General features: G+C 48.7%; 1 protein-coding gene across 5 annotated transcripts in view; it reads right to left on the reverse strand.

Moving 5' to 3' along the window:
* PDCD4 (programmed cell death 4) overlaps positions 1 to 18383 on the reverse strand; it is a 468841-nt gene that overhangs the window by 179434 nt on the left and 271024 nt on the right. For all 5 annotated transcript variants that reach the window (XM_085603425.1, XM_085603423.1, XM_085603426.1 and 2 more), the window contains 2 exons: positions 11774 to 11881; positions 55 to 165 (listed from right to left, as the gene is read on the reverse strand). In XM_085603425.1, the coding sequence (XP_085459551.1) occupies positions 55 to 165; positions 11774 to 11881 (219 nt within the window). The remainder of the gene's footprint in view (positions 1 to 54; positions 166 to 11773; positions 11882 to 18383) is intronic.

The following is an 18383-nucleotide window of genomic DNA, read 5'->3' on the forward strand; positions in this document are numbered from 1 at the left end:
GTAAGTACTTTCAGATAAGTATATTACTGTTATACCAGAATATAGCAGACTTACTCTTTTCATTTGGTCCATAGTGATGACCGCAGATTTCCAAAGTGATTCCAATAATTTGAGCATCATTTTATATGTAGTATCTCCACTTGCTTCTAAAACCATGACAACTGCCTAAAAGAGAGGATTCACGTTATGCTAAAATGCATAAAAAACATACAACAAGCATGGCGATACCAGTCTGTCTTTAATATGTAAACAGATACAGAGGCATGCACTTTTGTATGTGCCTGTGTGCAATAGGACATAAAAGATGGATCCATTTGCCTTGCAAATGCTAATCTCATAGTGATGCTACATTAATATACAATTCATGCAATGTACACCGTTTCACTATTTGAACATGGCACGGTACCCACATGCAATGGTTACTTTCTCTAATTTACCCACACTACGCTACAGCAATACATATGTCATTGAACAAGTACGTGCCTTTTACTCTAGAGAATGACTCGCACTCTGTGCCTGCAAATAATGTGTCTTTTTTTATGTGTGTTTTGCAGAAGAAAACAAATCTTAATAAAACACCCTCTAAGCTTTCTACAACCACTATGTGTTCACAGATCAGTTGTCACAGGAAAACGGATGTGCAAACAAGGGTATTAGTCTAGTAAAATACTAACCATTGTGCATCTATATTGTAGCACCTACAATATTTAGTCTATTTCTAGGGAATTCAGGCACTGGCAGATAAATGTACAGGAAAGTCATTTACTCAGGATGACACTATGTGAAGTAATGAACCCAGTACTTTAACACCTGTACAGGGCCAGCGCCCCCTGGATATAAAAATCTCATGCAGGTCTTGATAACTGCTGCCTGCCCCCAGATTTTCAGCAGGAATTCTTTATAAAGTGGAAAAGGGTAGGTCATTTGAAAATTATTTCAAAGACTTGTAAGCACCAACATGTAAATGAGGGAGGAAGCTTGTCTAATCTGGTATAAGTATCAGTGAGCTTCAGTGGAAGGAGAGCAGTTTTTTAGGTTGAGCTGCTCTGCTAAAATAGTCTGTAAGCACGATTTTGTTTAATGCGGTTCTCCTACTGCAGGCATGATGTGCTTTTCTTACATTCAGCGCACCTTGCGGGCTTTCACTTTCAAGCAGCTCCAGACAGTGGCTCCCGTGACTTTGAAGTGAAATAGGTCTCGCATTTACAAGAGTTTGTGCTATTGCCATTGTAAATGACAATAGCTTTAACTCTCGTAAATGCGAGACCTATTGCATTGCAAATACTAGTCATTAAGGCTATCTGAGTCCCTCCATTTCAGCCCCGAGTGCTGGATCGCTAAAAAGTCCAATGCTGAACTTCCAAGCTTCCTGTGTTGTGTGTTTAAATCCATCGCCATCCCTTTTTACGTGATTTCTTTATTTCTTTTTGTCATGGACTGATATGGAAAACTCATATTTGACCCCCTTTAGCCTCATGATCAGACAGTCATAAACAGATCATCTATAGCGGGTGCACGATGGATGAAAAAGAATAATCTCTCTCCACCGTACGTAGTGTAAGTCCAATATCTCTAGTCTGAGTTCTCTCTCCCTTTTAGTTCTTTAGACATTGTTCTAGTTGCTCCTTCTCCTACAGCCTCCCACTGCAGGAACCACACCTTGTTTATGTCACCCCCCTCCCCCCAATCACCTTCACTGCGACGGTATCCAACACATCATCCAAGACAGTACCAAGAAAATGGTCTTACCTTCAATTAGGGGCGCATGCATTGATCAATTTCCATTTCAGCATCCACACTGTATTTCATACCTGCATTCGGGGTCGCTCTTCACTGGTTTGCCTTCTTAAACCACATTTTGAACCCCATTTTACGTAGGAGAACAATTCCTGCAATTTGCATGATGTCCCTCACCCAGAACTGTAATGGGATTATTTTTTTATGTATTTCATGTAGTGCTGGTCTTCCGTTAAATAGTGCCTGAAGACTATGTCTGGTTCTTCAGGCATGATATACTTCCATATTCTTTTCCTTTTGTTGAGAGTTGAGTCCCTTTACGTTGCGTGATGAATTTGGATGTGCATCAGATATTGTGCGGTCATCAATCCTCACGGTCAGAATTACATTTTTAAAGGGGAATCATTTTCAGGAATACTTCTGCCCGCTCATAAGTGGAATAAGGTCTTGCTGATTTGGAAGTTAGGGTTGCACCTAGAAAATTCAGAATGCTTGGTGGGTGGAGATGGAATCTGTGCAAAATGGTAATCATTCCTGGGCTGCTTTGCCCGATCCTGGACTGGAAAAAAATGCTTTCTTCGAAACCAGTTAACTGTCGTCCAGGTATGGATAAAAATAATGTACACACCAAGTCTGCTCGCACCACCGGTACATTTGGTTAACACCCTTAAAACTAAAAACAATGATTTGATAATGTTGGACACTCGCCACTAATTTTAGGAACTGTTGATGTGGAGGATGCTTCCTGGAGAATGAGCATTGCTGTACAATCTTCCCTAGAATGGAGCATCCCAAAGCATCTGTGGTGTCTAGTCCCCTCAGGTTTCTCAATGAGGAAGCACATTAGCACACATCTTTACCTATGAGGACATAGTCTACTCAAAGGCAGCCTTGCTCAACAAATCCACTTGTTCCAAAAGGTTTGGAAAATTCTAACAAATGGTGTTTGTGGTTGGTATGAATGAGCAGTTGCTCCAATTATATGAAACAGCTGCCCTAAAGATGGACAGGCACACACTTAGAATGTATTCCATTTGTGATATAAAAAAAAAATCTGCTTCCTTGAGAGGTGAGTTGTCAATGAAGCAGAATGGTAGCAGAAAACAGTTGGCAACCAACAGAATTCATTGCAAGAAGCAGAGATGGTCTCTCAAAATCCATTCTGAAAAACTTCTAAGTACATCTTCACTGTTTTCTGCTCTTGCCTGTGCTACAGATAAACTCCAAACCAGAAAAAAGGGGATTCAAGATTAAGGGACTCCTCTAGAATGAATGATGAAAACAACAAAAGCATTCTTGATGTCTGACATCATATTGAAGACTAGCATTTCAGCGAAAAAACGTCATGGGCTGAACAAGAGGTGGTCAATGAATATGATCAAATCAAAACCATCTCAAAGTCCAGGCTGCATATCTGAAAGGGACTTAATAATACATACGGGGAAGTTAAGGGTTCCTTTACTTCTTAGACAGTTTGACTGTGTCAGCTGCCTTTATTGTGCCTGCAATCACAATGGAAGGGCCCCTTACTTCAATGTGTGGATCCACACTGCCTGAACCCATTTACTTTGTGGTTAAAGGAAACCTATACTCCGCATCTGTAACACCCACTGTCTTTATTTTAATACCTGCTTGTTTGCAATCCATAAATTCTGGAGTCATTAGGAAAAGTAAAACATCACAGGAAACTGTTTTAAAACTATAATGCTAGAAGTCAGATGGGAAGACGGTTAAAAAAAACAAGGGACATGACACACTCATATCAAGTCAGTGTGCTGTTTCATCAGGACTCAAACTAATGCAATGACCGGTACAATCAGTTCAGTTTCATGTCTTTACCAGGGAGAAGAACGTAAGAGTGTGGATTTTTTTCAAACTAAACTGTACTCATTATTATCTTATAAGTGCAAATATATTTTATTTCTGTATCATGGGATCCTTATTAAAATTCATAAAAGCCAATCAGAGAAGTAAGTTTATCTCCCACGCTGTGCAAACAGAAAAAGATTTTCAAGAAGAAAAAAGAAAAGATAAAAGACAAATTATGGATAACAAATGCAGCAGAGCTGCTTCAGTTATTCGAGACTCTGAACTGGAGCCAAAAAAACATACAAATTAAACTTCCAGATGACCTTAATTGTTTCTAAAGTGGAGCAAGGTTTAAGCTGCAAAAAGGAAAATTAAGCCTAACATAGCAAATTGTTATTCTAATACATAAAGGAAAAAAAGTTAAGAATGTGCATAAACACACTCACAACACCTACACGTGTGTACATACACCTGCATGCGTATTATGGAAGCCCAAATTGCTAAGCAGACTGCTGTCAGACAACAACACAGAAGAAAAGCACATTCTTGAATTTCCTAAACTCTGGAGGGTTTCTCCAAGGTGAAAACAAGGCTCTCGCTGGTAGGGAATAATACATAAATATCCCAAAAGACTTGGTGGCAAATAAATAGATAGTACTGCTTGTTCTATTACAAAACTGCTATAAAATGGACCAGGCAGGGGCGTGGCCACGAGCGTCAAGATGGCGGTCGCACCTTAGGTGTGCTCCGGACCCCTCCGTCATCCGCTCGGCCATCCGTTTCCATCGGGACCTCCTGACAACCTGCATCGAGTGCCTTCCTGCTGGGCGGGGGGGGGGGGGGGGGGGGGGGGGGGGAGGGGGGGTGTCGCATGAGTTCCGCTTGGGACGGGGTGGCGGTTTGGAGTGGTGTGGGCGGCCCCGATCTCCCGGACCCGCCGCCCGGCATCTCTAAAATGGCGGCCTCTGCCGTGAGGACCTCGGGCCTGCCCCTGTTCGTCTGCACGGTGGGGCCCCTGTTGTAGCTGGCAACTCTCCCCGCTTTTATGGGCATTAGCTGGTCTCCCCCCCCCCCCCCCCCCCGTGAGACCTGGGCACACTGAGCGTTGGCGTCCGCTGCCGGGAGTGGGCGATAAAATCGGCCGGTCGGGCGGAAAAAGTCTATGCGTCTGCAGTACCTGGCGATCTGCAGCGCTCCTGTCTGGGGCTGGCCCGCTGCTCTGTGGTGGACCCGGCTCTGCCTACTGTGGCTCGGCTCTGCGGGGGCCTTGGTGAATGCCATCAGCGCCCTTGGAGGGTCTACGTGATGTGCCTGGGGACGCCGGAGCTCTCCTTGTTGCGCCTGCGGCTGGGGCCTGGCCTGGCGGCCGCTGGGGGCTGCTTCTTGCGGTGCACCCCGCTGGGGGTGAAGGTCTCTGCCACTGCCCCGTGGGCTGGTCAGGTGTGCCTGACACCGCGGGCCTCTGCTGGAGGTTTGTACGTGTGGCAGCAGTAGACCCCGCTATCCCGGACTGCGGGCGGTGGCGCTGTGGGACCCCGCCACACCGCGGCTGCTGGAATTGATGGACTGCCTTGAGTGACCCCCTGGGGCCTGGATTGGATACCCGGATACCGCGGGGCCCCATCGCAATACAGTGGTGGGTTTGCTAAGCTAGTGCCTGCCGGGGGCCTGAACTGATCGTGAGTGGCGCCGCGGTCACCATTGTGCCATGGAGGTAGCTTGAATCGGGCAGGGTGGATTCCTGGCGGAGCTGCGAGCCTCCGCTCGCTGCGTGAGCTGTTGAGGAGGGACTCCATCACTGCCCCCCTCCCGGGTCTGGCCAGACTTCTCCTACATCTGCGGTGAGATCCATTGGGGCTGTGGCCATTCATGGGGGGACACCACCCGGGCCTCTGGGCGGCCTGCTGGGAGTGGGGCTCCCCCCTTGTCATCCCGTGGGCCCGAGCAACATCCCTGGAGGTGAAGAACCTACGGAGGCCGCGGGGGGAGGCCTGCATGCTTCCTGTCTGCCCCTGTTGAACTTGAGGCCTGTGCCGCTGCTGCGGGCCCCGCTGGCGGTCGGTGAGAGGCCTGCGGCAAGCAGCGAGCTCCTGCGCTTTGAAGTGGAGGTAAGGAGTGGGGGTGCCGAGGCATCTGGGTTTGGGTGGAGGATTCGGCTGTCGGTTGGGCGGCAGGCGGGTGCGTGGGGCCTGGTCAGCACGGCTTCCTTCCCTCCACCCCGTCTCCTCCTCCTCTCCCCCCACTCCTGGCACACCTCCTACGACCCGCGGCTGATGTGATCTGACCCGGCTGGGCCTTTCCTCCCCGGCATGGTGCTGTCCATTGCTGTGCTTCTGTGGTCACCGGCTACTTCAGTCCCGGAACTGCGTGGTCCAGAGTGGGGTCCGGCCGAGGGGTCACTGAGAGCCCGTTCCTCCCCGGGGGCCGAATATGCGCAGAACAGACAGATCAACGAAGGTCCCTGGCACCCAGACTAAAACGGACCGCTTCACAACCCCAGAGGGGGGGGGGTCTACTGGGGGAGTGGCTGGGCAAGATGCTCCTCCGTCCACTGAACTGGCCACCATCCTCCAGGCCATCCACACGTCCCAGACCTCGGTGGAGGGCAAAATCGCAGAAGTAAGAGTGGCTGTGACTCATCAGGAAGGACCTTCGTAACGCAAATGCCCGGATTAAAGAGACTGAGTCCAGGATCTCCTCTGTAGATGACGTGCAGCAACTTAAGGGGCAGGTGGCTCGTCTTCAGTTCCATACTGGGGAGTTGCACCGCCGGGCGGAGGACGCAGAAAACGGGTCCAGACGCAACAACCTCCACCTGGTGGGCTTTCCGGAGGGAGCGGAACAGGGTCGTACAGTGGACTTCCTGGAGAGGTGGCTGAGGTCGTGGGTCCCCGAGGAATCCCTATCCCCTTGGTTCGCGATCGAGCGGGCTCATCGGTCCCTGGCCCCCAAGCCAATGCCGGGTGCTCCTTCCCGCCCGATTATATAATGTGGGTTCTTAATTTCAAGGACCGAGACATCATCCTGTCTGAAGCCCGCAAGCAACAACGGCTCCTCCATGGAAACTGCACCATTATGATCTTCCCAGATTATACCCGTGAGGTCCAGGGCCAACGTCGCTCCTTTGGAGAGGTCAAGCAGAAGTTGAGGGCACTTAACATTCAGTATCGGCTCCTCTTCCCGGCTCGCCTGAGGGTGGTATTTGAGAACAAGACACTGTTTTTCGACAGCCCGACGGAGGCCTGGACCTGGGCGACGGATGAGAGCCCTCTGCGGGCTGAGGGTCGCATCCTGGGCGGGGGGATGCGGGGGCGGGCTAGGCCGCTCCGCTCCCCAGCCTCCACGTAACCGTTCCCGCAGGTGTCGTGACAGGAGGCGGGCCCGCTCAGACTCCCCGCCGGGTCACACACAACGGCCATCCCAGATTGAGGAGGGAGCGTCGACTGGGAGGCGCTCTGGCTCATCTGGCCGACTGGCCGGCGGAGGTGCTGCGTCCCCGCCCTCCGCGATTGACCTTCCGGACACGGACCTCTCCTGTAGCCCGATGCTGTTGAGAGACCCTGCTTGAGCCGGTCTCTGCCCGCCGGGCCTTGCTCCGCAACCGGAGACGGCGCTCTGTCTCTGACCTGTTCCTAACTTTCCGATGTAAACACGCATCCGCTCATGAGGTGGGGTCCTCCACGCTTCCCCATAACCAGGCGTTTTAGTTTGGTTGTTCGCCCCGTGTACTGGGTGTTGTTTTATTGGGGGTCGACAGATGCTTCTGTTCCTGAAGTGTAGGGTGTGGGGGGAGGTGGGAGAGTTTTTTCCTGTATGTTGTTCTGCTTTTTGTTGGTTTTTGTTTCAGCTATCACGGAATAACACATGTTGCCGGTGAGAGGGATGGGAGTACCCCCGTAGTAAATGATCGCACGCACCACCACGGGCTCCCAAGCGCGTTTGTATACCCACAGTAACACGCTCCGCCTAGACCAAGAAACGGCTACCATGACAGATAACACTTCCCCTATGGCATCTCTCCACGTGTTGTCGTGGAATGTCAATGGCTGTTGGACCGGCACAAACGCACAGCGGTCTTAAGGTACACCCAGCGTCTGCACATAGATATCTTCATGCTCCAAGAAATGCACCTCCTAGGTAACTGCTGCCCCTTCCTAGCTCGCTACGGCTACGATAGGGTATGGCACTCCGGCTTCTCCAGGGGCTCACGAGGGGTTGCAATCCTTCTGCGGCATACACTGCCCTTTGTCCTCTCCCAAGTGGTACATGATCCTCAAGGCTCATCGGTGACAGTCTGTGGATCGCTGGCTGGTTCACTCCTCATTCTCATGTCGGTATATGTCCGTCCCCCCTCCGTGCTTGCGCCCACACTTGCACATACTGCTGCCCTGCTACATAGCGTACCCGCAGGCAAATTGGCCATTGCGGGAGACTTTAATGCAGTCTTAACCCCGGCCCTTGACACAACAGGCCCTCCATCTGCCGCCCGGGCGGCGAGTGCGAAACAATTGAGAAACTGGGCTGAGTTCCTGGGGCTTTGCGATGCATGGCGCATATGGCACCCACGCAGCACCCAATTTACACATACCTCCGCGGCTCACCACACCCAAGCGTATATAGATGCGATCTTTGTCCCGGCGCCCGATTGTTCTCTGATTGTTGACGTCCGTATCCTCCCCAGAGGCATTTCCGACCACTCCCCGATACTCCTTAGCTCAGGGCTCCCCGATACTCCTTAGCTCAGCCCCGGCCCCCCCCCCCCCCACGGCCCACCAAACACCAAACATGGAGGATGAACGCCTGGTTTCTCCAGGACAAAGATTTCAAGCGAGAGGTGGGGAAAGAGCTTGTACGAAACTTTGCTACCAACGAGGGATTGGTAGCCTCTCTGGGTACCCTATGGGAGGCGGGAAAGGCGACCATACGAGGTTTCGCAGAAAGGCAGCTTAAGATCCAGAGACAATCACAGCTGCAGGAGATCTCTTCCAAAGAAGCGCAGGCGCTTTGCTTGGAACAGCTACTATCCACGTCTGAGGACGCCGCTCAGACCCGGCAATTAGCCCTCCTTCGGGATGACATTAAGCAACTATCCTTGGATGCAGCCAAGCTCCTCTGGAGGTCCTCGTTAGCAAGAGTTTACGGCTGGGGGGACAAGAACGGTACGATCTTGCACAGGTAGGCCACATATCCCAGGTCGAATCGTATCATCCCAGAGGTGGTGGATGCAGCTGGGGCGGTGCAATGTGCTCCCGTGGCAATGGCAAATACTTTTGCTGCATACTACCGGAGGCTGTACACAGCACACACCCCCGGGCTGACCGTTGCTGCTCTCCTCGACCGGGGTGGGGTGTGCCTCCCTAGGCTGGATCCAGCTGCCCGGAAGGACCTAGAGCATCCCATCTCCTTGAAAGAAATTGAGGAGGCGATCACCCTGGTCTCCCCGGGTAAGATCCTGCGGATGGCCTTCCGCAGGAGTATAATGCGGCATACCGAGGCACCTTAGCACCCCACCTAGCCAGCTTATTTAAAGAAACCATGGAAAGAGGTTCCTTTCCGCCGGAAATGGATATTGCCACCATCGTGGTTCTCCCGAAGTCCCAGCCCCCCTCTGTGTGCAGAGTATCGCCCCATATCCCTCCTTAATACTGAAATTAAACTTTATGACACCATTCTGGCCTAACGGCTGAAACCCTACATGGCCTTACCGGTGCACCCGGATCAATGCAGGTTAATGTCTCAGCGGGTGACCCGCCACTGCCTTCGAAGGCTGCAGCTGACTGTAGCAAACCGGCACCTGCTCACCCCATATTTGGCACTCCTGTCCATAGACTTCGAAAAAGCATGCGACTCGGTGGACTGGAAACACCTACAGGGTGTGCTGACCGAGATGGGGTTCGGGCCCCACTTCCGTTCTCTGGTCCAGGTCCTGTACGCTCACCCGCGAGCGCGAGTCGTGGTCAACGGGGTATTGTCGGAGGCCTTCCCCATTGCCAGGAGTACTAGGCAGGGATGTCCCCTCTCTCCTTTGCTATTCGCCCTGGTGATGGAGCCCTTGGCGTCCCTGGTGCGGGCTGAAGACAGCCTCCGTGGATGGGAGTGGCCCAATACGGACACGGACAAGATCGCATTGTACGCGGACGATGTCCTTGTCTTCCTGTCACACCCAGCCTCCTCCGGGCCACAGTGCCTCCAGATCCTGCACGCCTTCGAGCAGGCCTCAGGGCTGCGGCTAAACCCCAGGAAGTCAGTGTTGGTCCCCCTTTACCTGTCTAGAGTGCTTTGATTGGCAGTCCACCATACCACTCCGGAGGCAGTCTTTTAAATATCTGAGGATTTGGATTACCCTTCTTCCCGAGCTGGGCTGGTCCCTCAATATGGCCTCGTTAGTTAAGAAGGTCAAGGAGGACCTCCTTAAATGGAAAACGCTGCCTCTGAACCTCCTGGGGAGGATGGCCCGGTTTAAAAGGATAATCCTCCCCAGATTCCTGTACGTCCTACAGAATACCCCCTTCTGTTTTTCCAGGGCTTGGTTCAGGGAACTGGATAGTCTAATCACCAAGTTTCTCTGGAGCGTAGGTCGGGCCCGCGTGGCTCTGTCGACTTGCCAGATTCCCTCCTACGATGGCGGTATGGAGATGACGCACTTTGTATCTGTATTTCCTGGCGGTGCGCCTGCTGGTAGTCCACGACTGTTTCAATGGGGGCTGGTCGGACCCAGCCTACAGGCTTGAATTGAGTGAGTTGGGGCTCATGGACATCCAAGCCATGATGTATGGGGGGCCCATTCCGACCCGACTGCCTGGTGTGACGCGCTCTGTGTTGTTGGCTTGGCGGACCTCGCTCCGTCACACCGGATGGACGGGGAAGTTGACCCAATGTACTCCCCTCTGGCAGGGGACTTGGCTCCGGGAGGTTAGCGGACTGCGGGGGTTTAAAACCTGGGACCTTATTGGTATCTCCCAGCTAGGGGGATGTATGGGCAAGGGGCCACATGTTGTCCTTCCAGGAGCTCCAAACTCGCTACTCCCTACACTCATCCCAGTTTTATAAATATTTGCAGTTGAGACATGCCCTCCACATGCATATTATGGAAGACACGAGGCTCCCCGAATACAGCCCCACTATAGCCCAGATGATGATGGGAGACCTGGGTGAGGGGGGGGGGGGGGGGGGGTTGAGAGCGTGTCTCGCGCATTTACCGTTCCCTAATTAACAACACTCCCGCATCCCTAGATAAGTTGAGGGTTCAATGGGTTGACCCCTTGACGAGGCGGACTGGCATGATGCCCTTATGGCCCCCAGAATAGTCACCGTCTCCACCAAACTCAAGCTGATTCAGCTCTACTATTTACACGCTGCTTACCTCACTCCCCTGCGCCTGTATCGAGCGGGTTTGCGCCCAGATGCGTCATGTGTAAGATGTAACCATGCCCTGGCCAACTTCTTCCATATGGTTTGGTTGTGCCCCCGCTTGGGACAGTTCTGGGGATCCATTGAAGTGAAGCTAACAAAGGTATTGGGCTGGGAGGTTCCTCATGACCCACGTCACTCCTTGCTGGGGATCACTGATGGGCTGGATGGGTCCATGAATGAAAAGTTGTTTTTCAGCACAGCTACGATGGTGGCCAAGCGGGACATTGCGGTGGCCTGGATAAGCCCCGACACACCTACACTAGAGAGATGGCGCACAGGGGTTGACTGGTGTGCGACCAAAGAGAAAGCCCTTTACAAAGCTAAGGGGTGAGTTAAGAAATACCGCAGAGTGTGGGGGAAGTGGTTGGGGAATATGGAGGGTCCTGATTAACTTGGTCCCGATTCCGCCTATGTAATATTATGGGGATCGTGATTCGGGGGTACAGTGCTTGTGCGAATGAACTCATACTTGTGATTTCCGTGTATTGGCTGAATTGTTTATATGTTTTAAAATCAATACAAATTTGCTTATCAAAAAAAATGGACCAAGCAGCTATCATTTATCGAAATGTTCTCAGTGCAGTGCAAGGCTGTTATGACATTTTTTTTTTTTTTATACCACAGATGAATTTGGTGTCCAGGCCCAGTCTAGCACAGATAAGAATGAGTCCTGGTTGGAGACATTCTCGAATGTAAATATGCTGTTCATATTTAATTGTGAAGGTATTATTTAGACTTAAATTGTGAGAGTACTCACTTAGTTCTATACATTATGGGAGAAGCAACAGACAGCATAACATATGCATGCTCTTACTTCATATACGAGTTCATGGTGAAAATGAGGCACTTCCAACTCCTGTAGGCACCTTTCGGCTTCCGTCACATCTCCAGAGAGCAGGTACTCTTTCAATAGCATGTCAATCTGCTCAGGAGAGAAGAAAAAAAGAAAGGTCTCTTTAATAGCAAAAGTATAAAGAAGCCAACTTAGCCAGCATTCCCCCTTACAGGCATTGTGGCTTCACCTTCCAGCATGTCGTATTTGGTCATAGCAAATGACATGCATCAATTAAGGCACAAAATGTGCAAGCAGCCGGCTCAAAACTGAGGCCTAGAACCAAGTGTCACAGCCTGCATTACACTGGGAAAACCCTGTTATTTGTAGTCTTGGGCCTGCATCATAGGAATCTTCATTGAGGTTAGTTAAAAACTTTAGAAACATTCTCTGCTGTGTGTGGTGATCCGAGAACACTTCTCAAATTCATATGTATTGATATGTATAAAGAGCATGAAGAGTCCAACTTGTCAAAATGTTACTGCACATTCTCTATAGACAATGAATGGCACGATTTTCTCAGTCTTAGATTGTTTGCGATACCAAAAGAAAAAACCCATCTCAAACTATTGCAGCACCTACAATGTAAACTGCTACATAACATTTCTAAGCAAAGAGGAAAAGTGCAGCCTAATAAGTTCACATTAGAGTTGGAAAAGTGCCCTGTCTTTCAAACTCCGATGTTTTCAACTACCCATAATGCCTTGTACAGGCAGTTGCCAAAGGGCCTGTTCTTTTTAAAGTTATGAATAGCAGGTACTATGAATATTATGATATCTTTTTATACTGTAGGACCAGGATAGAAAGTGTGGGAGGGGGGAGGAGGGCTGGGATTGTCATTTAGTACTTCAATGAATATTCCTATGATGCAGAAGAAAATAAGTTACGTACCTGTAACTGCAGTTCTCCAGTATTGGTAGCTATCATAGATTCACATGCTTGAATCAGTCCCGGTCGAAGTGGGAGTCCCACTACCATAGTAAAGCAGTATGTACAGGGTCGGATTGAGATCACAACTCGGCCCAAGCACTCACCAAAAAAGTGGCCCACATTCCCGGATCGCCCCTGTCATTGATCACCATCTGGTTAGTCTCATTAGACTACTTTGTTTGAGAAATGTTTGCTAAATTAAATATTTTAAAGCTTCTAGAGGCACACTGGTTCAGGAACCCCTCTCTATGGCTGCATAACATCTTTCCAGTCTGACAGCATAGGAGCCTCTGATCATCAGATCTACGAAGCTTGCCTTTTTGCTAACGGTTTCCAGGTGATGTTCAGTTCATGATATAATACTCTACTTAATTCAGCTTTACTCAGTTACCCCCAATCAGGGGCCCATCTACTTTTGCCACATTAGTGCACTTACTTTAGGCCTCGCTGACATCTTCATGTATGGCACTGTTCATTTATTTTAAGTCTTGTTGCAAATGCTTGTTTACAGCACTGTCCACTCCATCCACTCAGTGCTTTCTGTACTTTTGTAGGCACACGTTTTGTGGAGCACTTCAGGACTGACCTTAATGCCATATCCAATTATTTAAGCCCAGCACTCCCAACAAGGCCTAAAAGACACTGGGGATGTGGTGACAACACCTGGCCGCTTCTCGTACCCCCTCCCAGGCCACCAAAGCCTGAGGTGAGAATGGCACTACGGCCACAAAATCACCTCCTCCCTCAGCCCCTACCCCTCTCATGGAGGCCCCTGCATATTCACACCCTCCCCATAACCTGAAGACCATGGCCCAGGAGGGGATGACACTGCTTATGGCCAGGCAGGCCCGACGAAACAGGGGGCCAAGGCGAGAATGCCCTAAAGGTCAGAGCAACACCAGGTCCCCAGTCCCAAATTGCAGCAAGTGAAGAGAGCCTGTGATGCTGACGCTGCATTACAAAGGCCTGGCGGGGGCTTGGGAAGACAATAGGTCTCTCGGTACGGTTTACAGAGGTCCAAAAAAGCGGCCCACAGGTGCCCCTGAAGCACTGGTCCACCGGCCAATGCCCCACTGCCTGCCTTCCGAATCCGACCCAGAGTATGTATTACAGGCTATAATGGCAATGAAAAGTCAGTTAAATAGCATATATATATATATATATATATATATATATATATATATATATATATATATATTATTTATTATCTACTGGCGGTCGCCAGTAGATAGTTATAGTTAGGACCGTGTTTCCATAGGAAATCTCAAAATTCTATTTTGAATAACTTTGGCGCCGGTTGACGAATCCTCGCGAAATTTTCAAAACTAATGGGGCGCTCCGTTCAGCTCCTACCCTGAAAGTCTCGGGGTGATTCGTCAAGCGGGGGCCGAGAAAAAAGAGGGGTCCCAAAACACGTTTTCCCCATGCATTTTTCCATAGGACCTTTAGACGCAGCTACAGCCCGAACGGCTGAACAGAATTACTTGAAATTTGGCAGAGAGGTAGCCATAAGGTCAAGGAAGTGCCTTTTGCAGGTCTGGTGTAAATCTGTTCAGTATTTCCTGAGAAAATAGCATTTAAAAGCATATCAATATCTATACTCGCGCAGGGTGCGCGCACCGTGCGAGCACCCTAACGTGCGCGAGCGTAATTCTGATTGGTGGTTACATATTAGTCAACGTTCGAATCGGTCGAAATCAGGAAGTGTCGGCCACCATTTTGTTTGTTTTCAGTGCGAGAGTGAAAAAGGAAGGTGGCGAACGTGAAAAGGGGGCAGGGTAGAGAGTTCCTGACCACCTAGCCTTTGTCAGGGGGTCCCTGAAGGACCCCGAAGGCAAAAAAAAAAAAAAATTCTTTTTTTTTTAAATCGCGGGGGTGCCAAAAACAAAAAAAAAATTTAATACGTAGTTTATTGTAAAATAAATATATAAAAAAATAATAATACTTAAATTAGCATTTAAAAAACCGTACAAATTCACTGAAAAACACCATAGGTTTCACACACGTTATAGTTAGGAATTAGCATTTAAAAAACCTTGCAAATTCACTTAAAAAACCATAGGTTTCACACATGTTATAGTTGGGTGGATATTTCACTCGTAAAAAACCAATGAAATTCCCCCGTTATAGTTAGTTCAGATAACTATAACTCGCGCAACCGCCACTCTATCACAAGGATGATGTCATCAGTGATGTCATGAGTGATGCCACGGACCATGTCATGAGTGATGTAATATGTGACGTCATGAGCAGTGGATTGCGGGCGCGCGAGTTATAGTTATCTGAACTAACTATAACGGGGGAATTTCATTGTTTTTTTACGAGTGAAATATCCACCTAACTATAACATGTGTGAAACCTATGGTTTTTTTAAGTGAATATATATATATATTTTTTTTTTAATAGGACCAAACTTGAACTATAACCAATCAGGTGACAGCACTCTCTAGAACACTCCCAACAGAGGCTGAGTCCCTCAGATTTTCAAGCACAAGTGGGACTATATAATAATAAGTTATGAGGGGAGCCTCACAGGGGAGGAGGGTGGATCGCATGTGAATCTATGAAATATACCTTACTGGAGAACTGCAGTTAAAGGTAAGTAACTTATTTTCTTATCCAGTATTGGATCTCTCATAGATTGACATGCTTGAATCACAATAGCAAGCAGTTACAGTAGGTAGAAATATTAAAAGTACCCTTGAGGATGGTGTGTAACAGTCTAAAACAGGTCTCTATACATCCATATATGCATAACATTGCGTAAATAATATGAAAAGACAATTATGCAGTATACAAAAATATCATATGCATTTGTAAAGACATTTTTAATAATCAATTACAGTTACAGAGGCTCACCTTATTGAAACAGATGATTCAACACCGCCTGTCCTACGACTGCATCACTTCTCTGAGCAAAGTCTAGGCAATAGTGCTGCATGAACGTGTGGGTGCTCTGCCATGTCGCAGCACAGCATATTTTCTCCAGTGGGATACCTGCAAACAGAGCAGTCAAAGTAGACATTGCCTTTGCTAAGTGCGCCTTCACCCTTGCTGAGAGTGGTTGCCAGCTCTGGGGTGGCAAAACTGCACAGTGGTAAAAATCCACATCAGCTGATCAGTTCTTCGGAGTGGTTTGGTACGATGGAGACAGAATTTAAAACATTACTTAACGTCCAAGGTGGAGAGACCTTTCAGTCGGAGATGCCGGATTTGGGAAAAAAGTATGAAGTATGATAGGTTCATTGAGATGAAATTGCAAAGGAACCTTGGGAAGGAACCTTGGATTTGTTCTGAGAAGCACATAATCATCAGTGAGGCGAAGAAACGTTCCTGGGATATTAAAGCCTGAATTTCGTTGACTCTTCTAGTGGAAGTGAGAGCCAACAGCAAAGTGAACTGCAACGTGAGAAATTTCAATTCTTCTTTGTGAATGGGTTCAAATGGAGGCTTCATCAGTTGTGAGAGAACCACATTGAGGTGCCATTCTGTGGGAGGAGCTCGTAATGGAGGGAAAGCTCTGAACAACCCCTTCATGAATTGGACGATTGTCGTGGATCAAATAGAGTGCGTGCAAAACGTTTGTACCTTGAAATTGAGGCCAGGTGAACTTTCACAGACACATGTACCAATCCTGATCTAGCTAGCGAAAGAAGGTAAGACAGAAACTGTCCAGGTAATGCTTCCATTGGATGCCGGTTAGATTGTTGACACCATGTACAGAATCACTTCCATTTTAGCTAGCACGTCTTGTTTGTGGCTTCAGCTCTTGCCTTGGATAATATCTCCTACAGTCCTAAGGGATGTCTAAGTCTCGGAACGAATTGAATTCAGAAGCCATGAGTGTAAATGGAGAGAGGCTGGTTCCGGGTGTAGGATCTGGCCGTTGTCCCTCGTCAGTGTTTGAGTTGTCGGTAGGCAGATGGAACTGGACTCAGACAGCAGTAGCAGCTCCGTAAACCAATGCTGCCTGGGCCATTTGGGAGCAGTTAGATTGAGGCAGCAGTGCTCCATTTTAATTGTGGTGAGAATCCTCAGTATGAGAGGGAAGGGTGAAAAGCGTATGCATGAATTCCAGACCATCTCATTGGAAGGGCATTCTCCCATGACTCTGGGAGCAGGTATAAACTCGCCTAAAACTGACCTTTATCGTTCTTGTCTGTTGCAGAGATCCAAAGTTAGTTTGCCTCACCGTGAGAATATTTAGTCCAGCTGCGACTGATCCAGTTCCCACTCTTGGCAACTGTCTTTGGTTCTGCTAAGCGTGTCTGCTAAGGTGTTGTTCACTCCCGACACATGCTCGGCCTTCAGAGATATTTTATGGGCTGTGAGCCAGTTCCAGAGGGCCTGAGATAGCATTAGCCACCCTGTACCCTCTTGCTTGTTGATATAATGCATGCTGGTCGCATTGTCTGTACGTACCAGCACGGATGCTCCTGCTAATTGTGGAAGAAACGCTTGTAGGGTGAGAGATATCGCTTTCAGTTCCAGGCGATTGATATGCACAGTTTTTTTTTGTTCCTGTAAGTCGAAGCCCCAGCTCTCCAAGGAGGCATCGGTTGTTATGACGAAGTCCGTTACTGCAGTCAAAGAATGTGAGGCCTTCTGAAAGAGGAGCTATTTGAGACCACCACGCTAACACTTCTAGTATCCTTGGGGTAATGTCTAACAACTCTTGGAAGGAACCTTTCAAGTGGATCTATTGCGCTTGCAGCTCCTCTTGAAATGGCCTCCTTTTTAGTTATGCGAGATGAGCCAGGTTGATTATGGAAGAGATCGTGCACAGTAGTGAATTTTATAGCCACACAAACGGTTTTTCTTTTGGAAATTCTTAGGGCTAAGTTTGTCACCTTCATTGTCTGTCTTGCGACAGAAAAGGCTTTGTTTTTTATTTGTGTACAGGTTGGCTTCCAGAAACATAATTGTTTGACTTGGGTTAGGGATTTTGGATAATTCACCATGAGTCTCAGTCTGTGGAATAGTGCGAGCCAAGCCTTGGTATCTTTGGAAGCTTGCTGTGGTGTCAAGGCTTTTAGCAGCCAGTTGTCTAGGGAGGGGAATACCTGATGACCTTGTTTTCGGACTGTGACTGCTACTAAGGAGAGATATTTGGTGAATATGCGAGGAGCTGACTTGAGACCTAAAGGGAGAACTCCAAACTGGTAATGTGTACCGGCTAAGGTGAAGCGGAGATATTTGAAGAACAATTTCTTAAACTGAAGGGTGCCTAGGGACTTAGCGGTGTCGGAGTCGGTCTTTAATCGCCATTAGCGCATTATCTATGTGCTTACCAAACAATGTTTCTCCGTCGAAGGCCATGTCCCAGATCTTTGATTGTACCTCTGGCCAATAGGACGAGGCTTTAAGCCAGTCCTGGCATCTCAGGACTGCTGCTCCAGCTAACTGGCGGGAGCCTGTGGAGGCGATGTCCACTGTGCAATCTATAATCTCTGAGGAAGTTTGCTAACCCTTCTGGAGGATCTTTCTTGCTTCCGCCTTTTTGTCTACAGGCACTAAGTCAATCAAGCTGCTGACATCGGACCACATTTGTCGGTTGTAACGTCCCAGGATCGCTCTCGAGTTGGCCGCTCGAACGATGATAGCAGACATAAGGGACAGCCTCTTTCCTATTTTGTCCAAGCACCTGCCTTCATTGTCTGGT

Source organism: Triturus cristatus, chromosome 1_2, assembly GCF_964204655.1.
Source record: "Triturus cristatus chromosome 1_2, aTriCri1.1, whole genome shotgun sequence".
NCBI lineage: Eukaryota > Metazoa > Chordata > Amphibia > Caudata > Salamandridae > Triturus > Triturus cristatus.